We start from the raw sequence: 22,723 nt of genomic DNA on the forward strand, positions 1-22,723 counted from the left end.
AGGGGCTCCCGACTCTCGAGCACAGGGTTTGGGAGAAAGGCAGCAGGACAATCTTTCAGGGCTCGTCACATGGCACACACTGGTCTGCCTTGTCATATGCGTGAGCCTCGGGTTTGCACATACCTTAAGCAAGTTTTGATTGCAAGTCTTGTACTTTTCAGAATGTTATCGACTGGCAAGCTAAAGGCTTCTTGTGAATACGCAGTTCGACATCAACCACATGTGAGCCCTCTCTCCGGCACAAATCGCTTGCTCAGACCTCAGCACATGCTTGATGAAGCAAATAAATCTTGTGCTCTTAAAGGGTACTTGCCAACTCAGCTTGAAACAAGAAGCAACATCATCACTCACCACTTGAATTTTCATCGTTATCACAGGAGGTGTAGTTACAGCAAAGCATTACAATGTCAAAAGCTACAATTTTCACAATCTCTCACTCCCAGAAATCCACTCTTTAATTATAAAAACAACCAAACCCATGGCGTGGATTACAGCCTGTAATTTGTTCCCTAGTATCTTGTCATTTAATTACAAATTATTCAAACCTTTTGATCCAGGTTATATTCCTGGGGTTCCTGCTATTAGGCAGTCCTTCCTGGCGCAGGTCAGGAGTGGAGTTATCCATCAGCTCGGACAGAAGATGGCCAGCGGGTGTGTGGTGCCGCCACCCATTGTATTTGCTGGCTTCTCTCCCACACTGTTCTGACTCGATCAGACAACTAAAGTGATTTGCTCAGAGTCCGTGAGGCTGCCTTGTTAGACCTTACAGGGGTGGGCTCTCACACTTGTAATGATGAACATCGAAACCCCAGTGTAGGATGCAAAAAAAAAAAAATGTGCTTCTTTACAGGTTTATTTTTAACTGGTTAAACGGCAAGGTGCGGTTTCCTCGTCCTTTCAGTCTCCACCTCAGTTACAAGAGATGGTTTGGTTTTCAGGCTTTCTGTGGCATGGAGCAGATCGCTGAGGTACGGAAACGGCTGGGTTCCAACTGATTGTCTGCTGTCTCTCCGGTCAGCCGGTCTGGGCAAACATCAACTGCCAGGGCTCCCAAGAAGAAACCTGAAACACAGCCACAATTATTTGGCCAGCTCTGGGTGATAAAGGAAAATGTGTGGAGAATTAACAATTATGAGTGAAAGTCTGCAGGCACCAAGATTGTAGTAATAATACACAAAAATGCTGGAGGAACTCAGCAGGTCTCACAGTGTCCATGGTAGGGAAAGGTATATAAACTGACATTTCGGGCCTGAGCCCTTCAAGGCATCTTAATTAAAGACAGAGAGAAAGGTGGAAAAACGGGAGGGGGAAAAAGTCCAGACCAACAGTCAACAGGTATTAAGTAATTGGATATGAGGAAAGGTGAGAATTGATTTTGGCTTAGTAAAAGGAGACAGAGGGAAAAGGGAAGGAAGAGAGAAAACATTGAAGCTCTAGTCTTTTTTGCTTATACCTTGAAAAGGGCTCAGGCGGAAATGTCAGAAATAGATCTTTACCTCCTATGGACACTGTGACACTAGCCGAGTTCCTCCAGCATTTCTGTAGGGCTTTATGACAATTAAGACAAATCAGTTTCCAATAGGAATTTCCCCAATTCTTTTGGGTACTCAAATGAGCTGTTTAAAACTTTGTTGTTTCCTCGAGACCTCATGGGTGCAATTCAAAACATGCTTCATTGCATGTTGCTTAGACATGTTTTCTCTGGAAACCGAAGAGGTGGTGCTAGTCAGAAGCTTCCATCTTTATCACAATCACCCCTCCCCTAACAACCAAAGATGGCATTGGGGCATACAACATTGGGTGAGCTGCTCCCAGCAGAACCTCTCACAGACTACTCTGTTCTCCAGACCTTTTGCAAGATTACTAATACTGTCCTAACAGCTTTCTGCAACTCTGTTTCTATTGATGGATTAACTAGCCTGACTGCTTGCAAAACATATCTTTTCACTGTACTTAAAATCTGAGGCTCACTTTATCCTTGGGTCAGCTATCTTGTCCAGCAAGAGCAAGGCAACTTGCAGGTTGCCCTGCCAGCTCTGCTGTTTTGCCTTTCCATCAGATGGTTGTAGGAAGGATGGCAAGCAGGATGTTATGCTGCAGTTCCTACAGTATCTGGAACAGGCTTGATTTTCCCTACCAGTCAATCCTATTCTCTCAGGAGGCTGGTATCACCCACTGGCACACTTTCATATGGGCGAACCCTGTAAAGATAGTTTCTGGGGGTGGAACTCCTTTGTGGCCCAATGCAATGCTGCCCTGCAACACTAGATTGGGAGAATGCAACTTTCCTAATCTAGTGTCACAGTGCAGCATTCCAACTGCTTGTGTTCCTCCACTTCATGGCATCCTGGCTCATCCATGGTATTAACACCACATACCTAACTTTAACCTTTAGTTAGCAGATGTCTATCTATTTTAGATAGAAGCTGGAAAATTTTATCCTTTGCATCAAAAAGGTTCCTAACCATGACCTAAGACTTACAGAATAACAAGGAAAATGATCATCTTCTCTAACCAACTTTGCCCTCCCGTTGTACATTCTCCCCAGACGTACCACTCTCCCCGAGCTGTGACCGCCTCCCTCCTCACCAGCCGCTTCTTGTCATCCAAGGGTTTGGCCAGGGCTTGGATCACCCGGGCTTTGTGTGGAAGAATCTGCAGAGACAAGGCAAGTTTCAGAAATTCATGAAAGGCCTGCTTCTCCTTTGTTACAATCCCTTCCCTAGCTTCAGGCAGAAGGTACAGAAGCCTGAGGTCCGGTACCTCTCGACTCAAGAATTGTTTTTATCCAATAGCCATCAGGCTCTTGAATCTCCCTGTGCAAATCTAACCCTAACCACAAACTACTCCAGGACAACCGAAAGATCTGTCTGCACTACTGAAACATCATCTTATAAATGCAACAGTGAAGATTCATCTACCCTTGATAATTATTTTTTCTGTTTTAGCATAGTGAGGCAATTTAATTTATATCATTGTACAAGACTAAAGTGGGCAAGGCTACCAGCACCATTGTATCAACCTTCTGCAGGAGCTTTCAAGAGCGTCCTGGCCAGCTGCATCAGAGTGTGGTAGTTGCTGCAGGGAAATGGATTGGAGGATCACTGGAGTCTCTTCTCCACCACCTCCCCCCCCCCCCCACCACCCATGATCAAAAAGAATCATTGTCTGAAGAGGGTACGCAAAATCATTGAGGATCACTTCCACCCACATACAGCATCTTTCAACTGCTCCTGTCGGGAAAGAGATACAGGAGTATCAGAGCCAGAACCACCAGGCTTCTTCCCACAGGCAGTGAGAACGATGAACGACTGAAATGAACTGCTCAAATGAGCCATCCAACACTACTATTTATTAAACAATATTTATTTTTATACATGTATATACATAGTACACATATATCATTTGTATGTTTCAGGTGATTGGTGACTAGACACCCTGCAGGATGAAAAACAAGACCTATGAAACAGGTAGGGTCAACAGCCATTTAGCAAACATGTGCTGTGATGCAGGGAAAGGGCATCCCTTGCATTGAAGCTCGGTCCGGCCATTCACTGTAGCAGAACCTCCCCCAGCTGATTGATACCTTGGCATGCCGCTGGATCCAGGAGGGGATGGTGGGGGGTCTGGACCTGTGCCACCCCTACTCACCTAAATCCATTCACGCCCGCACTGTTCCTTTCTGAGGAGTGGGATATCCTATCAAACCCCACAAACTGACTGAAAGGAACCATCATCATCCTGTGGGATAGATAGCCAGAAGTATGTGTTATGTCTGTCTGAGTGTTTGCAGATTTTTGCACAAAGGTCTGGAGAACGCTGATTTGTTAGGTATACTTGTACAATTGGATGATAATAAACTTGACTGTATTTCATGCATCTTATAGATCTGTGTGGGTGTAGCAAGTAAGAAATTCAATTCATTATTATTGTGTGTATGACAATAAATTCTTCACGTATAAACCAAGGAAACACTGTTCTAACGGTAGTTAAAAGCCATGGCAATTGTGCTCATTCATACTTTAAGAGAATACATTACAATTCTTCAAGAACAGACACATTAATGAATCAAATTATAGTGTGATAATACCTTCAGGGACTAATTTGATCATGGATCAAGATCAAAAGGGTTGAGATTCTGTGAGAGAAGATGGTTTGCTTCAGATGGATGTGTTTTTTTTGGGTTTTTTTTAAAAAAGGTCTCTTTCCCAGAATATATAACGCCCGATCCCAGTAATTGTAAATTAAATGGGTAAAGTAACATGATGAATTGTACAGGTCTTACCACATGCGAGGGTAGTTTAGTGAGAGCATGCATACACTGCAAAGAGGCAATTCGAACTTTCTGCAATTAAAACAGAGACAAACCAGGGTCAATGAGCCTTTTCATTAAAATTCCAGTTCTTTATTGTCATGTAATAGTACAGAACATGTAATATCACACAAAATTGCCATCTGCCTGCAGTAAGGCAGACAAAGAGTCGGCATTAGTGTCACCCAGCGACCATTCAGTGACAACTCACTAATAGGGTTCTCTATTCTGATATTACCAAGAATGAAGCAAAAACAGGGGAAAAGTAAAAGCTCAGCTTAATGTGAAAAACATAATAGAATCTTTCTGCACAGTTTCCAGGTATCTGAAAAATAGGCAAGATGAGGGGACTGGTCACAGTGGTCCCATAACCCATTCATTTCCCCCACCCCCCACCACAGTAGGAGAGTCTAAAGCTGGAGGACATAGGTTTAAAGTGAGGTGGGAAAGGGTTTAAAAAAAAAAAATCAAGGGGAAACACTTTTCTTTGTAAATTACAGAGGGTGTGGGGAAATATGGAATGAACTGCCAAAGGAAGGAACAATTACAACACTTAAAAGAGATTTAGATAGGTACATGGATAGGAAAGGGCTAGAGGGATATGGGGCAAATACAGGCAAATAGGACGAGCTTAGGCAGGCAACATGGCGGTCATTGATAAGTTGGGACAAAGGGCCTTTATCCATGCTGTACATTTCTGAGACCATTAGGAGAGACTGTTTCATCTCAAGTGGCTGACCGACAGGGCAGAGGAATCCTTCCACAGGAAACCACAAGTGACAAAGCTAAAGCAGAATTGAGAGATCTTTCAAAGAACCAATAGGTTGGAAGAGATGCACAGTATCCCAGCACAGGTGCCAGTTGACCCACCCTATTCCTGCCACTCAGGGTCTTGATCCATTTCCCATCGTCTTGGCCCAGAAACTAAATCATCACAATTTCTTCCAGATCAGCATTGCCTCCCACATGTGGGGAACCCAGGGTGCTGTAGTCAAGGCAACAAAAAAAAAATTAGCCAGTGGTTCTCAACCAGTGGGCCATGGAGTGTTTCCACATGGGTCTTTAAATGTTAAATAAAAACACTTTAAATGAGATAAAGATGTGTTTCTTACAGAGCTGCCTTTGCTCAATCATTGCCACTAGTGGGCATGTTAGGCTGGAAGTCAGGTGGGCCTTAGACCAAAAAAGGTTGAGAACCACCGAACTGGACAGTCAAAATGTGGCCTGGAATCATCTGCAAGTACAAGGTTTTCAAGAATCTGAAGGAAAACTTGCAAAGGAAGTTGACCTTAGCTATGTAGAATCCAAGCATTTGTGGCTGGATAAAGCTGGGAGATGCAAAGGACAAGACTGGAAAGTGTTCAAGTCCTTGAAAAGTATTTGATCAAGATCAGTTCTGTGTACGTACCATGGCAGGACTGGTTGTTAGATTGAGCAGCTTGTTCACCAAGGTCTCGATGTGCAAGCTCATGATCTGTGGGGCTTCCAGCAACAGAGGATGCAAGCAACCAAGTGTGGACAACTGGACCACCTGGTCTGAGCAGGACAAGGCCTCCAATAATAATGTCAACAGCTTAGGAAGGAAAAGGATCAATGATTAAAATAAGCGCATGCCAATCACAGGCTCCAGTCCAATCACTGAATCACACTTATCAGACTTCAGCCAGCTCCAACCTCATAAGCCCGCCAGGTCTTTGACCAAAGCCAGTCAGGGAGACACCGACCACACTTGCACACCCAATTCAGACCAGAACCAATTACATCCAATCACATGTGTTTGACTGACCTAAACAACTCTACACAAGGAGCAGAGAGACCAGCATAGGGGAGAGAGGACAGGAAATCTTGTTCATAACAAAGGTGGCACAGTTGCTATAGGTTTTGTAGCATCACTGTTATAGTGTAAGCGATTGGGACTGGGTTTTGAATCCCACGCTGTCTGTAAAGAGTTTGTATGTCTGTGTTCTTCCCCAGGGGCTCCGGTTTCCTCCCACCCTTCAAAACATAGTAGGGGTTGTAGGTCAATTGGGCAGCAAGGGCTCATGGGCCGAAAGGGCCTGTTACCGTGCTGCATGTTTAATTTTCTTTTAATTAAAGTGTTCAGTAATTGTTCTTTGAGAAGAGGGGGACAGGTTTAATATATTTTATATAAATTAAAACTTCAACATTAATACCTTGTTCTTCTGGCTTTGGGATACAACTCAAAGGCCTTATTTAAAGATTGCCTCCATTATCTTGTAAGATCCCACTGCTCGTATGTTGTCAATGCCAAGGGTTCTGGTTTTATCTACCAGGAACTGTCTTTTCTAAACTTATGGGAAAGACAACTAAGAAGTGTGTGAGATCAGTGAAAACTCAGGAACCCCATGACCAGATTAGGGTTTGAATATCCTCAGCGAATGTGCATTCAGCATCCGTCAAATGCAGTCAACCTGCTGCCTTGGTTTGGCGGAAGTGGGAGAAAGTTCGAAGAGCAGGGGGAAAAAAAACCAGACCACTGATCGTAACAATGACATCCATGCCCAAGAACAGTGTCCCATCTCTACTGACCGAGGGGAGTTCTGTCAGCAGAACTTGCTTCGGTAGACTGTTCAGAACATGAGAGAGTGCCTTCAGGTAGTTCGACTTGTTATCTGCAACAGAACAAAGGTTGTTTGAGAGCATTAGATTCTGGAGCTCACCAGTACCCAGATATGTTCCGAGCAGCAAGGAGTGGTCATGAGGGAATAGTAGCGGACAGGGACAAGGTTCCTCCGACCCAGACATCGAGACCCCAAACCTGCAACATTTCATGTCATCAAACAAAAGAAGGCTGAGTATGCTGGAACAGCGCACAAAATGCAAGAGGAACTTGGCGGGTCAGGCAGTACCAGTGGAATGCAACAGACAGTCAATGTTTTGGGTAATAACCCTTCATCAGGAATACATTTCAGTTCAAACATCTCACTCAAGTCCAATGATTTTCAAACTCACATTCCACCTTAAGCAATCCTTTACTAATCACAGGGCAACTTATGGCATAGGAATTGCTTAAGGTGGAATGTGAGTTTAGGGGAAAGTTTGAAAACCAATGCTCTAGACACCATGGCAATAAATCTTGCCCTGAAAAACTGAATAGAAACAAGTTCCAGCTTTGTCAAAAACACTGAAGAATAGTGTGCAAACTGTGTAGCACAGAAACAGGCCCTTTGGCCCTTCTATTCTGCACTGAGAAGCAGGCCCTTCCATTAATTTCTGAAACTTACCTAATCCCACTGACCTGCACCCTGACCATAGCCCTCCACACCCTTCCCATCCATGCTGCTGTTCAAATTTTCCTTAAATGCCAAAAATGAGCCTGCATTTACCAATTCAGTGGGCAGCTCACTCACACTACACTCTGTATGAAGTTGGTTCCCCATAAAATGTTCCCTCTCAACTTTTCCCCTTTAATCAAAACCAAGGAGCCGATTTCAGGAAAGAAAAGCCAAAGGTATACATTCCAGTGATCATTGGGGGATCAGAAGGGAGAGCAATTTATATTCTTGGCAGTCACTATTTCAGAGGATCTTTCCTGAATCAACAAACCAATGGTTTCGTGAAGAAAGCATGTCAGCGCCTCTACTTCCTCATTACTTTGCAGAGGTTTGGTAGGAGACCATAAACCCCGGCAAATTTCTAGAGGTGTGGTGGGAAAGTGTGCTGACTGGCTACATCACAGTCCAGTATGGGGACACCAACACCCTTGATCATAAAGCCCTCCAAAAGATAGCGGACACAGCCCAAGACATCACAGGCAAAACCCTCCCCTCGATTGAGAGCATCTACAGGAAAAGCTGCCGTCGGAGAGCAGCAGCAATCATCAAACACCCAGCAGTAATTCTGCTATGCCTGCAGGAAAAACCTCAGGGTTGTATGTGATATCATACATGTACTTTGACAATAAATTTGAAATCTCATTCATCTCCTCTAGTTTGCACCTCATCTAACCCCAGTAGAAAAAGCCTGCTTACATTTATGTACCCATCATAATTTTCTCTGCATACCCACATTAATTTTGTATGATTCAAATTTCCTTTGGCTATTGTGCATGCATGCACCTCATGCTGTCAGCATTCTGGGATACAGAGACAAGACTCTGGAGATGGATGCTGAAATCTGGTGCCAAAAAAAAACTGCTCAAGGAATTCAGAAAGTCAAGCAGCATCTGTGGTGGTGAAAGGAGTTGTCAATGTGGAAACTCTTCAACAAGATGGTGTCGACAATTGCTTCCACTTTACTGACCTACTGTGTTCTTCCAGCAGATAATTAGATGTGTTTTGCTGGGGTAAGGAACAGTCCTATCTTTCAACTTGCAGGATAGTGTGTGCTGGATCTGACCTGCACATGCTCGAGAGCCTTGTTAACCCATTGCACCATCCTTCCCTTACACTCGAGAGCACGCCCTTCCCGTGTGTGACCGGAGCCACACTCACCTTTACCAGCCGCATGGAAACCTTGGACCAATTTGGGGACATTCTCAGTGAAGAACCGCTGTCGGTACATGATGCGCACATCAGCATGTGTGGCTCTGTTCAAGACATCTGTGGAGTCGCTCACCAGCAGGGAGAACCCATCTGCAGCCTCTGTTCCCAGGTCAGGGTCAGTCAGCAGAGACATCAGCTGGATTGAGGGGCAGGAAAAAGAGGGAGAGAAATCATATTTTTTCCACAGGAGAGCAAAAGTTTATTGTTAAGCAGAACATTAGTCTAGTCTAGGCTTCAGACACTCTTGCACACCTCTCCTCCCGCCACCCCCCCCCCCCTTACCTTGTCAGTCAGTGTGGCAGCTAGAGGGTGATATCGCAGTACAAGGGATTTTGTTAACTACGGAAATGAAAAAAGAACACTAGTTATACATTGGTAGGCAACTCAGACATAATGTCAGCATTAACTATAGATTTATTCTTCAAAATCACTCAAGCTTGGAATGGGCAAGATGAAGCATCAATTTCCTATCCCCTAGTAACTTAATTCAGAGAGTAATCCTCAGTAACTGCACTCTTGATCCAAACACAAGTTCTGGTTGTCTGAGTAGCACTGCTACCACAGGTTTAAGATGCACTGAATCTGCAGCATTGAGGCAAATGCTCCCTACAATACATCAAGAGGGGGGAAAAAAATCTTCAGCTGAGACACTGAATGAAGATCCATTCTTCTCTCTCTCTCTCTCAGATGAACACAGACAGCATAGTTAGTGCAATGATATTACAGCGCCAGTGACCAGTTTGAATCTGCTGTTGTTCTCATGTCTGTGTGGGTTTCCTCCCACCTTTTAAAAACATTCGGGGATCACAGGACAATTGGCGCATCTAGGCAGCACGGGCTCATGGGCTGGAAGGACCTGTTACCGTGCTGTCTATATTTAAATAAATTCTAAAATTTAAAAGATCCTATGACCATTGAAGACCCAAGAACAGTCAAACAATTGGGCATTATTTGATGTCTTTAAGTGGGATTTTGCTTTGTATATATTTGCCTGGACTCTTCAGAAGGCACTTTGCTGATTGTAAAGAAATTTGGTTCATCCTGAGATTGCAAAAGACTTGTAGAAGACATGCCCATTCCAAAGGCCTCTCTGGATAATTCCCTTACCCATAGCAACAAGGTGAAAATCCGTGTTCTGCTCGCAGGGTGTGAATAATCCCCACCATTCCTCTGCAGCTCGCAGTCCACCTTCTTGAGCATACATTGCAAAACGGAATCCAACTGTTCACCTGCAATAATCCCAACCACAGCACATGTTAACACTCAGCTTCACCATCTTGTGCAGATGACATTGGGCAGCTGAGAAGTTGAGTCCCCTTGACAAAATATTCTTTTTTTAAAAAAATATTTTATTTAAATTTTGTACATGTATTAACATCCAAATATAAGTGACAATCATATATTCAAATCAGTTATACATGATACATATTATATCTCAATAAACCCCTCCAACCTCCTCCCCCAAAATAATAATCCCCAAAAGAGAAAGACAAAGAAAAAAGATAGAAACACAAGTATAGAGTAGTTAGAAAAAGGAAAAAAACAAACCTGGTTACCAAAATATCATTACCATTCACACAATTTTACCTTCTCAGTATCATCATTTATTCCAAGGAGTTAGCAGGGTTTCATGAGGTTCAGGGAAAGCTCTTTATAAATTCATACCTACTGTATACAAGTATAGGCACCAAATTTTCAAAAAGTTATCATATTTATTCCTTAAATTATATATAATTTTCTCAAGAGGTATACAACTATGTATTTCTGCATGTCATTCCTAATTTACATGACACTGCTATAACTTTTCTTGCAACTGCTAATGCAATTTTCATAAATTCCTTTCGGAAAAAATATAATTTTGGTCTTATCGCCGAAAAATCACCCAATAAAAAGCCTTGGGACAAAAAAATCATAGGTAAAGAATTCCCACAGGATCCAGAGTTGTTCCTGCTGGGAAATATGATGGACACAAGACTTACAATTAATCTGTCCAAATTTCAAATCCAATTTGTCATGATCGTATTGGCAGTGGCCAGGAAGTGCATAGCTGTTGCCTGGAAGTCAATTCCTACCTGACCGCTGAGCACTGGAACACAGAAATGCAGAACTGTGTTCCCCTGGAGAAAATTACTTCCAACCGAAGGAAACAATACAGCCCTTCAAAAGGTTTGACAGCCTAACTTAAACTACATAGGGGCACAATTGTAGTGGGGACCACCGTGCCTCGTGACCCTGCCCTACCCTCCTAATCCACCCCTCAAGTGGCAGGGGAGCAGAGGGAATCCATCTCATTCTAACCAGGAAAAGCCACAGAAAAAAGGTAGCCTACTCACTGACCACCACGAGACAAACCCGTAATCCCCCAAATACAAATTTCATACTTTTGTTGAGAGTGTTTTGGTTATTGTGTGCAAGTGTAATTAGTCTGCTGGTATGTTCCATGTTGGGGGAAAACGGGTTGGGGGACAGAAGAGGGGATAAAAAGAACTCAATTCCATACAATCTTCTCAGAGTTTAACAAGTATGAAATGTAAATAATGTTGATAATGATATTAAAGATTGTTGGTGATTGAATATTTCATTTATAGATTTTCCCCTCTCAAAAAAACCCAACTAAAATGTTTAACTCCCGTAACTTGTTTAACTCCCGTAACTTGTTTAACTCCCGTAACTTGTTTAACTCCCGTAACTTGTTTAACTCCCGTAACTTGTTTAACTCCCGTAACTTGTTTAACTCCCGTAACTTGTTTAACTCCCGTAACTTGTTTAACTCCCGTAACTTGTTTAACTCCCGTAACTTGTTTAACTCCCGTAACTTGTTTAACTCCCGTAACTTGTTTAACTCCCGTAACTTGTTTAACTCCCGTAACTTGTTTAACTCCCGTAACTTGTTTAACTCCCGTAACTTGTTTAACTCCCGTAACTTGTTTAACTCCCGTAACTTGTTTAACTCCCGTAACTTGTTTAACTCCCGTAACTTGTTTAACTCCCGTAACTTGTTTAACTCCCGTAACTTGTTTAACTCCCGTAACTTGTTTAACTCCCGTAACTTGTTTAACTCCCGTAACTTGTTTAACTCCCGTAACTTGTTTAACTCCCGTAACTTGTTTAACTCCCGTAACTTGTTTAACTCCCGTAACTTGTTTAACTCCCGTAACTTGTTTAACTCCCGTAACTTGTTTAACTCCCGTAACTTGTTTAACTCCCGTAACTTGTTTAACTCCCGTAACTTGTTCTAGAGATTTTCCTAATTCTATCCGAAATGGTCTCAATTTTAAATATGACCTTATTTCAATGCAAAAAGGTGTCTATCTCTTGACTGCACCAAAAACATTTATCGGATTTCAATCTATTTAATTTTTGTGGAGCAAGATACAATTGATGTAAGAAAAATTTATTGAACCAATTTCCATCTAACATTTATTGTGCTTGCAATGCTATCATAACATAATTCCTGCCAATTTTTCTCCATAATACTTTTATTTAAATCCATTTCCCATCCCTGTCTGGATCTATGAATTCCCTGCTTCCTTCATAGCAGGTATAAATGTCTTAATAAATCTATTACAAATCAAAGTTTTTATTTCACTTTTTTGAGGCAATAACGCTATTGGACCCAATATCTCATAAGTATGCTTTTAATTTGTAATGACAAAATATTATTTTGTATTACATTTTTTAAATTTGAAAATGATATTAAATTTCATCCTTCATAACAATTTTCTATATTTCTAATTCCTTTAGAGGATCAATTATTAAAAAATCTATTACTCAATGGTCTATTTTGAATCAAAGGCATTTTAATTAATCCAAAGTTCCTTATTTCCATTTAATTTATTCCATATATTAATCAAGTGCTTCAACAGTGGTGTATCCCTGTCTCCAGATATTAATCTTGGTTTCCATTTATAAAATATTCTAGCATCTTCTCTCCTATCTCTCCATCTCTATTTTAATCCATGCTGCTTTCTCTCCTTCATAAAAAGGAGACAGAAACCTCATTTGTGTGACTTTATAATCATTTTTGAAATTTGGAAGTTGCAGACCTCCCAATTCGTAGTTCCATGTTAATTTTTCTAATGAAACTCTTGACATCTTGCCCTACCAAAGAAATTTCCTTACATATTTATTTAGTTCCTGAAAAATTTTTTGCAGAAGAGATATTGGTAATGTTTGAAAGAAGCTGCACTCTTGAAAATGTATTTATTTTTATACAATAAACTCTTCCCAATAATGTCACTGGTAATTCCATCCATTTTTTTTTAAATCTTCAATTTTCTTAAAGGGTATAGCTCAATAAATATATATTTTATTCCAATCCACAGCCGTTTAAGTTGAGAATCTCTTTTTACACTGAAAATATTCTTGTTCACTTTCAAAAATGTACAGGGGTTGTAAGTTAATTAAAGTAGATTAAGAGCCTGTTCCTGTGCTGTTTGTCTAAAAAATAAATCCCACCTTCACCAACCACCCAGCTACAGCTTACTGCGGTTCTTCCATTTATCAATGTGACTGTGCTGAAGATGTTCCCCAGAAATGGGATCATGAAACAAGCCAGTTTGAGCAGCCAATCTCCACTGCTAACCCAAATCTGGGGACTTGCAGAACAACGGCAATTACAATGTATATGTGTGCATCAAAAAACCCCTACAAAGCCCTAGCTTTGTATTCAGGTCACTGCCCTATCCAAAAGGCAGGCTACAACAAAGAAGCAGTTAGATATTGCCAATGGGGAACTCAATGTGACTCTTTGTAACCAAGCATACTTTCTAAACATTGCATTCTTCATCTAAGACTGGATTGGTTCGGATCAGAGTCTCTGGCCATCTGAAACATAGAATCCCATCCCATCCTCACCTGCTGGATATTTGTTGAGAAGGCCAGCAACACATTTGGCAGCAGAAGTATATGTGAATCGGTGGTTGCTGGTGCAACACAACTCCATCAGGTGTGCCAACAATTTCCCTTGCTGAGGCACCACAACCTGCAATATACAAGATGTGCCAGAGTTGTGGTCATGCATTTTTGAGTGAATTATCAAATTTTACTCAAATCTTTTCATGACATTACATTAAAGGGAAGAGAATCTGTAATGAGATTTGTAATCTTACCACAGTTGCATCCAGAATAATCCCATAGCAGTCTGAGCATCTGAGTAAATGGGCATTAAATTTGATCTGCACTACCCAAGGTACACCGTGGCACAGCTAGTAGAGCCGCTACCTCACTGCTCCAGTGACCCATATCCAATCTAGAGCTGCCTGAGTGGAATTTGCATGTTCTCCGTGACCCCATGGGTTTCCCCTGGGTGCTCCAGTTTCCTCCCTCATCCCAAAGACATGCAGGTCAGTAGGTTAGTGGGATGGTGCAAATTGCTTTTAATGTGTGGGTGGACTATGGAAATGGTCAGCATAGACTCACTGAGCCAATGTGCTCGATGTCCGCACATCCTCCCAAGCACGACTTGAGCTGTTTATAAAATCAAATTCCCCCACATCATCTCAACAAATATTCTCCAAGGAGAGGCTGGAGAGGGTAGATGCTGTGTAAAGAAAGATTAATGCAAGAACAATTCAGCTGGCCAAACAGCATCCTGTCAATGTATCAGATCATAGACCCTTCATCCTAGTATCAGAGACGGAAGAACAAAATGGTTAGCATGACGCTATTACAGCGCCAGTGACCCAGGTTCAAATCCAGCACTGTGTGAGGATTTTGTATGCTCTCCTTGTGACCTTTGTGGGTTTCCTCCAGTTTCCTCCCATCCTCCAAAAGCATACAGGGTTGATTGGCATATTTGGGCAGCATGGGCTTATGGATGGGAAGGACCCGTTATCGTGCTGCATATCTAAATTTAATAAGAGACTGCATATTCTGGGATCTGGAGCAGAAATAGGCTGATGGAAGTCAGAGGGTCAAGGATTTGGAGCAGAAATATCAATAGTTCCTTATTCCTCCTCACACCCCCAAACTTCTCAACGAATTTAATCATCAGACCCTTCAGAAAGATTGAAAGCTGTCCCATCACACACTCCCAAGCCTGAGACAGCACTGGTTAGATGCAGATTGAAGCTCCCCCTACACTGTCCCATCATAAACTCCCAGGGCAGGGACAGCACTGGTTAGATACTGAGTGAATCTCCCTCTACACTGTCCCATCAGGGGAGGGCAGCACAGATTAGATTCAGGGTAGAACTCCCTCTATTTTTAAAACAAACCTCAGATGTGTGGCACCAAAGTAATAATTTTATTTCCCACAATGATAAACACTTTTGGAATAAAAGTAGAACCTAATTACTGCCACCCAACGCACAGTTTGTGATAGAGCCATTTTCAACATTACTCTCCTTAATTTGAACTATATTTCTAAGCAATCACACCAGCCAGCTCCAAGGAGGGATAATTATTGACTGGAATTAAGCTATATGGTAAAGTCAAAACAATACTCACATCCTTTGGCAAAGAGCAAACAGCTGCCTGCAGAAGGGCAATTAACTGAGTTTGTGGCCATGGAAGATTAGGAGTCTGTAAGGAAAGAAATTATTATACCTTTCAGATTTTGTGGAAGCATTTGGAACTTCACAATTCTTTATGATGACAAAATGAATTCCAAGTACTCAGTCGAGTTGGGGAATAACAAGGAGAGATTTAGATGGTCTCAATTGTATTGCTAGGCTCTGGACTTCTTCCCCATATTAGAGGACAATGCAATGGACATTAAAATTGTCCAATCTGGGAAAGATACGTCAATATCAAACGATCCCATGATCAAAGGAAGGGAAGACTCCCCTGCCACATCCTCAACAAGGTTGCAATGGGCTGAGGACATAAGCTCACCTAACCACTCAGTAACTTTGAGATTGGTTAAACATTCAAGAGGTGTGGGCTGACAGCCAAATTAAGTGGACTAAGCTGTCCCAGAATATAGCTTGATAAGGTCAGTACAACAGTAACCTGTCAGGGCTTTTAACAAAGGTGCATCCAGAACAGAGTGACAAATTCATTCGTGATTCAGAGGTCACATTGAAGACCAAGGCACAGGAGTGCTGCCAACTGGCACAGTCCAGACTGCAGGAGTACACGTTGAGGGACACACTGAGGCTTGCTGCAACCAACTCGGGGCCACTGTGGGGAAGGACCACAGTTTCGAGTCCTCCCGTTACTGGGCATTGAGGGGCTAAGACCAAGGGGAAGACCCTCAAACAAAAGAGGCAGGAGTAATGGCAAGGTGCTGCAGGAGTAATGGCAAGGTGCTACAGTGGTAATGGTTTAAATAGAAATGAATGTAACAAAGTAGAGTGACGGAAATGTTTCATAACGAAGGGTGGGAAGAGATTTTGAATGGTTTTCCTGTGAAAAAAAGACTACTTTCGGTAAATAAAATAAATATTATGCAAATTTGGAAATGGAAATCCGATTTTTCAACCAATGAAAAACAGCAAAGGGGAAGGGCAGAACAAGGGCAGCAATACATCAGCATCTCTGACTCCACTATCCTTTAAAGAATCAGTGTTATAATATATATATATATATATATTATATACTGGCACCACCTACGGCTCCTAGAACGCTTCCACCAGCGTTGTCTCCGCTCCATCCTCAACATCCATTGGAGCGCTCACACCCCTAACGTCGAGGTACTCGAGATGGCAGAGGTCGACAGCATCGAGTCCACGCTGCTGAAGATCCAGCTGCGCTGGATGGGTCACGTCTCCAGAATGGAGGACCATCGCCTTCCCAAGATCGTATTATATGGCGAGCTCTCCACTGGCCACCGTGACAGAGGTGCACCAAAGAAAAGGTACAAGGACTGCCTAAAGAAATCTCTTGGTGCCTGCCACATTGACCACCGCCAGTGGGCTGATAACGCCTCAAACCGTGCATCTTGGCGCCTCACAGTTTGGCGGGCAGCAGCCTCCTTTGAAGAAGACCGCAGAGCCCACCTCACTGACAAAAGGCAAAGGAGGAAAAACCCAACACCCAACCCCAACCAACCAATTTTCCCTTGCAACCGCTGCAATCGTGTCTGCCTGTCCCGCATCGGACTGGTCAGCCACAAACGAGCCTGCAGCTGACGTGGACTTTTTACCCCCTCCATAAATCTTCATCCGCGAAGCCAAGCCAAAGAAAAAAAAGATATATATATATATATATATAAAAGAAAAAAATCCTTCCAGGAATGTACTTGGTCACCAAGGACCATATCTGTTCTTTCTGTAAAGTTACACAACCAGTGTTGTAAAGGAGACAGGAGATCTCTTGTGCTGTTTACAAAGGAAAAGGGGAAGACTGAGGAAAGACCAAATATTCTTGCTGCTGGAAGGATGACCTGAAGAAGTGATCCTGGATCAATCTTTTCCCTTCCTTAATCCAACCTTCACCAATATTAACAACCTAGAGAAGTTGACTCTGCATAGAATAAAACTCAAATACACAGCATTCTAGTTAGTAATAATTGTTACAGGATCAAGAGTCAATCATGCAAGCATCATTGCCTTTCAGCACCATGACAGCTGACCCTGTACTTTACTTTTCTTGACCTATCACGATTAATGCTTAAAAACCTAATTGATAGGTTTTATAAAAAATTTATCAACAAAAATTTTACTTTAAAAAAAAAAAAAAAATTTATAAAATTCAACCATTCACAGCTCTTCAGTTAAATTACCCTTTTGTCTCAGTCACAACACCGTTGTCTCCTGAACACTCACTTGGACCCTACACCAGAGGACTGGTGGAGAACAACTTTAAGTTAGAAGGTACAAATCTGAATTCTGCATCACCATCTGCTCTACCCAGAAACACCCAAGAGTGGTCCTGAAAACCAGATAATAATGGTGAACAAGAAAAATCGGCTGACCTTGAGAGTCCACAGAACAGAACATGGAACAGTACAATGCATGTGCTGAATGAGAGCATTAATGCTATCTGCTTGCACATGGTCCATATCCTTCTATCATCTACCTGTTCATGTGCCTGTCTGAATGGGTCCTACATGTTATGATCGTATCTGCTTCCCTTTGCAGTTTTTTCCAGGCACCTAAAATCTCCTTCAAACTTTCTTTTCCCTTCTCACCGGAAATCCAAGCCCTCCAATATTTGATAATTCCACATTGAGAAAAAGACCATCTAGTCTGCCTAATTTCCCTATTTTATACAGTTTTATCAGGACAGTTTTTACCCCAGGGAGTTCATGCAATTTCTGCCAAAAGGGATCTTCAAACACTGGAAATAAACCCCTATTTTAATGCACAGTGAAGCGTGGCCTTTATTCTGAGGGGCTGGAATACAAAGACAGGTTTAAAATGTAGAGCGATGGCATCAACATGATGGTCCAAGGACAGATCTTCAGAGATGTTAACACCAAGTTCTTTAGGAAGGATGTAAATTCATGAGAAACATTTCTGATGAAGTCAGTTATTTAAAACAAAAAAGCTGGAAAAGCTCAACAGGTCAAACAGTGTCCTTTATATAACAAAAGGTAAAGATACAGAACCAACGTTTCGGGCTTGAGCCCTTCATCAAGGTGTGAGAAAATGCCAACAGGTGTTTGAGCAAAAGAGTGAGGGAGGGTGGGCAGTGGTTGGCAAAGGCAGATGATAGGTGGAGAAAGGAGGGACAGGAACAGTAGGAATGAGGAGGAGGAAGGATGACTGAGTGGATGGAGGAACTGGAAAAACAGGAAGGGGGAGAAGGGAAAGAAAAGGCAAGCAGGTTAGTGGAAAGCAGTAAAGTCATTGTTAATGCCATCTCGATGGAGGGCGCCCAGACGGAAAAAAAGGTGATGCACCTCCAATCTGGGGGTGATGGGGGGGAATAGTACACAAGGCCATGGACAGACATGAGAGTACGGGAGTGTAACTCGGAATGAAGTGGTTGGCCACTGGGAGGTTGCTGTGATTGCGAATGGAGTGGATGTGCTGAGCACAGCAATCTCCCATCACGGAGGAGGTACAGGAGTCTGAAGACAAACAACCAACGGTACAAAAACAGCTTCATCCCCACAATGAACTACAGACATTTCCTCACTTTTCTTTTGTAGCAATTTAAATTTATTAATAAACAGTATACAGGTACTCCCCTACTTGCGACCTATGCGACTTGTCCATCTCCAAGTATGACCAAAATTTAAAAAATATATAAAACACACAATAATGGTGAAAATAGGGCCCATCTATGGTGGCCCCCATGTTGGCTGGTGTCCAACCTCTCATGAGAGCTGGCCACTATGCAGAGATATTTCTCCACATTTTAACTTGTGTCCTGTTTATTCTGATGCTGTTACTCAATATTCTGACGGGGGTCAGACTGATTTTTAGAGGCTAGTAGAGTCTGCTAAGTGCTCAGGGTCCACAGCAACAGAGAGAATGGAAGGAAATCGATCGTTGCACTCTTCAGTATCAAAGGCTGGGCAATTCCAACACACGTTTATTTGGAGATACGACTATTCATCAGAAAGGAACACAGACACATGTCGGGAGCACCTGTATTTACAGAAATGTAATTTATAGCAATTTATGCACCTGTAATGTGCATAAATGATACATGTTCATAATCCTGATTTTCATTCCTCAAACAATACTGTACACAGTTCACCAAATGAAGTACAAGCTCTTGATTTTTGTATTCAATTCTTTTCAAGGGCCAACTATTGAATAATTCTGTGTAATTAACAAGAAGTCAGAGGTACTCACATGAAAAGGGTGGAACTTTCCAGGAAAGTTATCTTCAGGCAAGAAGGAGTCATTCCCATCAAGAAACAAGGCCACAACCTGTGAGATTGTTCTGGAAACAAGCCTAAGATTTTTTTTGGTAGAGGGGGTGGGGGAGGAAGAGGCGATTGGACAAAAAAGAAAATGTTAACATTTCATGCAAAGTTCGGGTTAAGCCAATAAAAATGGCATGGAACCACTAAATGATAGAAGAGACATGCAGTACCAAACAGGGTCTAAATCAACTCGACCACACCAACTCTGGGCATGACATTTTCCTGCAGCTGGCCCACATCCTTTTCAATGCTTCCTAACCATCTATCTATCCAAATGCCTTTTGAACCTTGTAATTGTACCCATTTCTTTGGTTTCCTCTGACAGCTTGTTCCAGATATGGACCACCCCTCAAGTGAAAAAGTTTCCCCTCAGGTTCTTCTTGAATCTCTCTCTCTCTCACCTTAAACCTATGGCCTCCAGCTCTAGAATCATCTAACCAAGGATTCACTTCATCAATATCCCACATGGTTTTATAAACCTCTTAAGATGAGCCCTCTTCCTTCTACCCTTCAGGGTTTAAAGACCCATCCCATCCAACCTTGCCCTTCTAGTTCTGATGATGTTAACATCCTGATGAACCTCCTCTGCATCTCTTCCAATTTAATGGCATCCTTCCTATAGCTGGGTGACCATAATGACACACAATACTCCTGTCCCAATCTTTGTATTCAATATCCCACCCAAAGAAGGCAAGCATGCCAAAACATCCTCTATACCACTCTGTCCACTCGAGTTTCCATTTTTGTGGAATTATGTACCTGTACGCCTTGGCGTATCAGTTCTACAGAACTGTCCAGTGCCCTGCCATTTACTGTACAAATCCTACCTTAGATTGACTGAAAGTGCAACACTGCATTTTTCAAAGTTCAAGATCACAATTTAAAAATATTCACCGCTGAGATAATGAACATAAGAGGACTGGATTTGTTGCCCAACTCTGGTCACCCAGAGGTGGTGGTTGTTGATTCATCATCTTGCAGTGACATTAGTAGTTTAATACAGAGGAATCACATACCAGGCAGTTAAATGTCAGCAATGACATAGTGGAGTTGTCAGCACCCAAGAGGGAACAAACGGGGATTTTAATGACAAGCTGGTATATTTGGATCTGCTGAAAGCCATTTTACAAAACTAAATTCAGATTCCGCCACAGCCCAACACAAAAATTCTACTTTGAACTTGCAAGTGAAAGGAGATCAACACCACTTTCAATTTTAGGATAACTGGGGGAATAAATAAACGAGGCAGATGGGAAGAGGATTTTTTTTTTTTTTTTTTAAAAGCAGTAGATTGTAATCTAGAACACTGTGGGTGCAAAAGTGATGGAAGCATATCCACTATCAACTTTTTTTTTTTTTTTTTAAAAAGGATCTGGATAAATACTTGGAACAGTATTAATTTGTAGGACAATAGGGGACAGAGGTGATCTACAATGAAAGTGATCGGTTTTCATAGTCAATGCACAATGGGCCACATAATGTTCTCCTGAACTGTACAAATCAGATATAATCTGACACAAGATCAGGTCTGTGGGTTAAGGAATTTGAGGAACATGCTGCAGATGAGACTATACCCAGCTGGTGATGAGATAGCCATCTTCTACAAAACTGAGGGTCAGGAACCAGAGAACAATAGATTCTTCTAGAGAAGAGGAACAGGCTATCTCAAAGACTGATTTCAACACAAATCCATTGTCCTTTATGTTACAGACAAAAAAAGGAAATGCTTTTTTACCAGGAAATTAAACAACTCTGGTACCTTCCTCTTATTGTTTACAGGGAACTCAACATTTATCACTGATTGAAGTACACTTAGCCTGGAAAGAAAATACAAGTGTCTATTGCTGGGATAAATGACACAGTCAACGTGTTGACAGGAACATTTGATTGCAGTAAATGGAAGGTGGTAGGAGAGAAGTGGAATTGGTGGACAGTACTGCACAGCACTTGATCTGGTTCTGTTCTGACATTTGGACATGTGCATTTTTTGTGAAGCATGACACACAGGATGAACTGGGTCAGGAACTGAGTGCATTTGTACATATCTGTTAAGATAACAAAGGCCCAAGGTGCTTGAAATAAGAACAAAACAGGCAAAATGGACGCCAAGCCAATCAAGAGTCAGACAACAAAGTTGTGACTGAGATCTGTAGGGTAGGAAGGAGCTTTTCATTTAAAAGTATTGTCAATAAAAGGTGGGGGTGGAGAAGATATTAATGTTGAACTTAGAGAAGGCAGGACAATGGAGTTGAGAGGAAAAATACATCAGACAAATCATCTAATTTTGCTCCTACATCTTATGATAGGAAGAGAAAAGGCAGGTATTTACAAAGAGAGGTAGGAATATGGAGGAAATTGAACAGGAGAACTTTTAAAACTTAAGACTAACAGGAGCTATATGTAGACTTTCATTTTTAAAATGAGAAATTCCAAAGGTTGACGTGCTTTGAAACGTTAACATTCTTGTGGAACAAGCCTCCACTGAAGCTAGAAACACTGGGATTAAGAGGTAGTGTAAAATGTTGTTGTAAAGGAGAGGGACTGAAGGAAATGTTGAGACCAAAAATGGTTTATATTTACATTTTCTGAACCCAGAGGAAATTGCTCATGATGTGGAAAGAAAAAATGCAGATTTCACAATCACAGGATATCGTAAACCATTTATAACCAATGAAGTCAATTTAAAAGGTGCAGTTATTGTAACAATGTAGGAAATGCTGCAGAAAGCAGCAAGCTTAATAAGCAGGTCGTCTGCTTCGGTTACAGATTGGTTAGAACTTCCTGGATTCAGCAGATCCGGTGGGATATCATAGCAAAGTTGGTACCTCAAATACAACATTTATTCTCTAAAAGACCAGAACTAATCTAGGAGATGTCATGTAGTTCGTCAACTAACCCCACAAAACCCAAAAGCATCCAGCACAAAACAGTGCACACAAATCATGAACATTCACTTCTTCCACCACCAGCACCCAGTGGCTGCAATATGCAGCATTAACAAAATGCACCAAGTCTTCTTCGACAATTCTTCCCAAACTCCAAGACAGCAAAATCAGCAGGCACCCAGAAACATTATCATCTGCAGGATTCACTCCAAGTTGATCACTATCCCAACTTAGAATGTTTCCTTCACCATTG

At 41.9% G+C, this 22,723-nt stretch overlaps 1 protein-coding gene across 3 annotated transcripts in view; it reads right to left on the reverse strand.

Annotated features, from left to right (window-relative positions):
• Positions 1-437: 437 nt before the first annotated feature.
• Positions 438-22,723, reverse strand: part of mms19 (MMS19 homolog, cytosolic iron-sulfur assembly component) — a 65,674-nt gene continuing 43,388 nt past the window's right edge. For 2 of the 3 annotated variants that reach the window (XM_069900295.1, XM_069900298.1), the window contains 11 exons: positions 19,512-19,614; positions 15,268-15,342; positions 13,675-13,801; positions 9,925-10,046; positions 9,100-9,156; positions 8,767-8,953; positions 6,863-6,945; positions 5,721-5,885; positions 4,286-4,345; positions 2,555-2,655; positions 438-1,062 (listed from right to left, as the gene is read on the reverse strand). In XM_069900295.1, the coding sequence (XP_069756396.1) occupies positions 1,035-1,062; positions 2,555-2,655; positions 4,286-4,345; positions 5,721-5,885; positions 6,863-6,945; positions 8,767-8,953; positions 9,100-9,156; positions 9,925-10,046; positions 13,675-13,801; positions 15,268-15,342; positions 19,512-19,614 (1,108 nt within the window). In that variant the 3' untranslated portion in view covers positions 438-1,034. Of the gene's footprint in view, positions 1,063-2,554; positions 2,656-4,285; positions 4,346-5,211; positions 5,298-5,720; positions 5,886-6,862; positions 6,946-8,766; positions 8,954-9,099; positions 9,157-9,924; positions 10,047-13,674; positions 13,802-15,267; positions 15,343-19,511; positions 19,615-22,723 lie in introns of those variants that run through there. The other variant, XM_069900296.1, reaches the window with a different exon arrangement.

This window comes from Narcine bancroftii, chromosome 10, assembly GCF_036971445.1.
Source record: "Narcine bancroftii isolate sNarBan1 chromosome 10, sNarBan1.hap1, whole genome shotgun sequence".
NCBI classification, from domain to species: Eukaryota; Metazoa; Chordata; class Chondrichthyes; order Torpediniformes; family Narcinidae; genus Narcine; species Narcine bancroftii.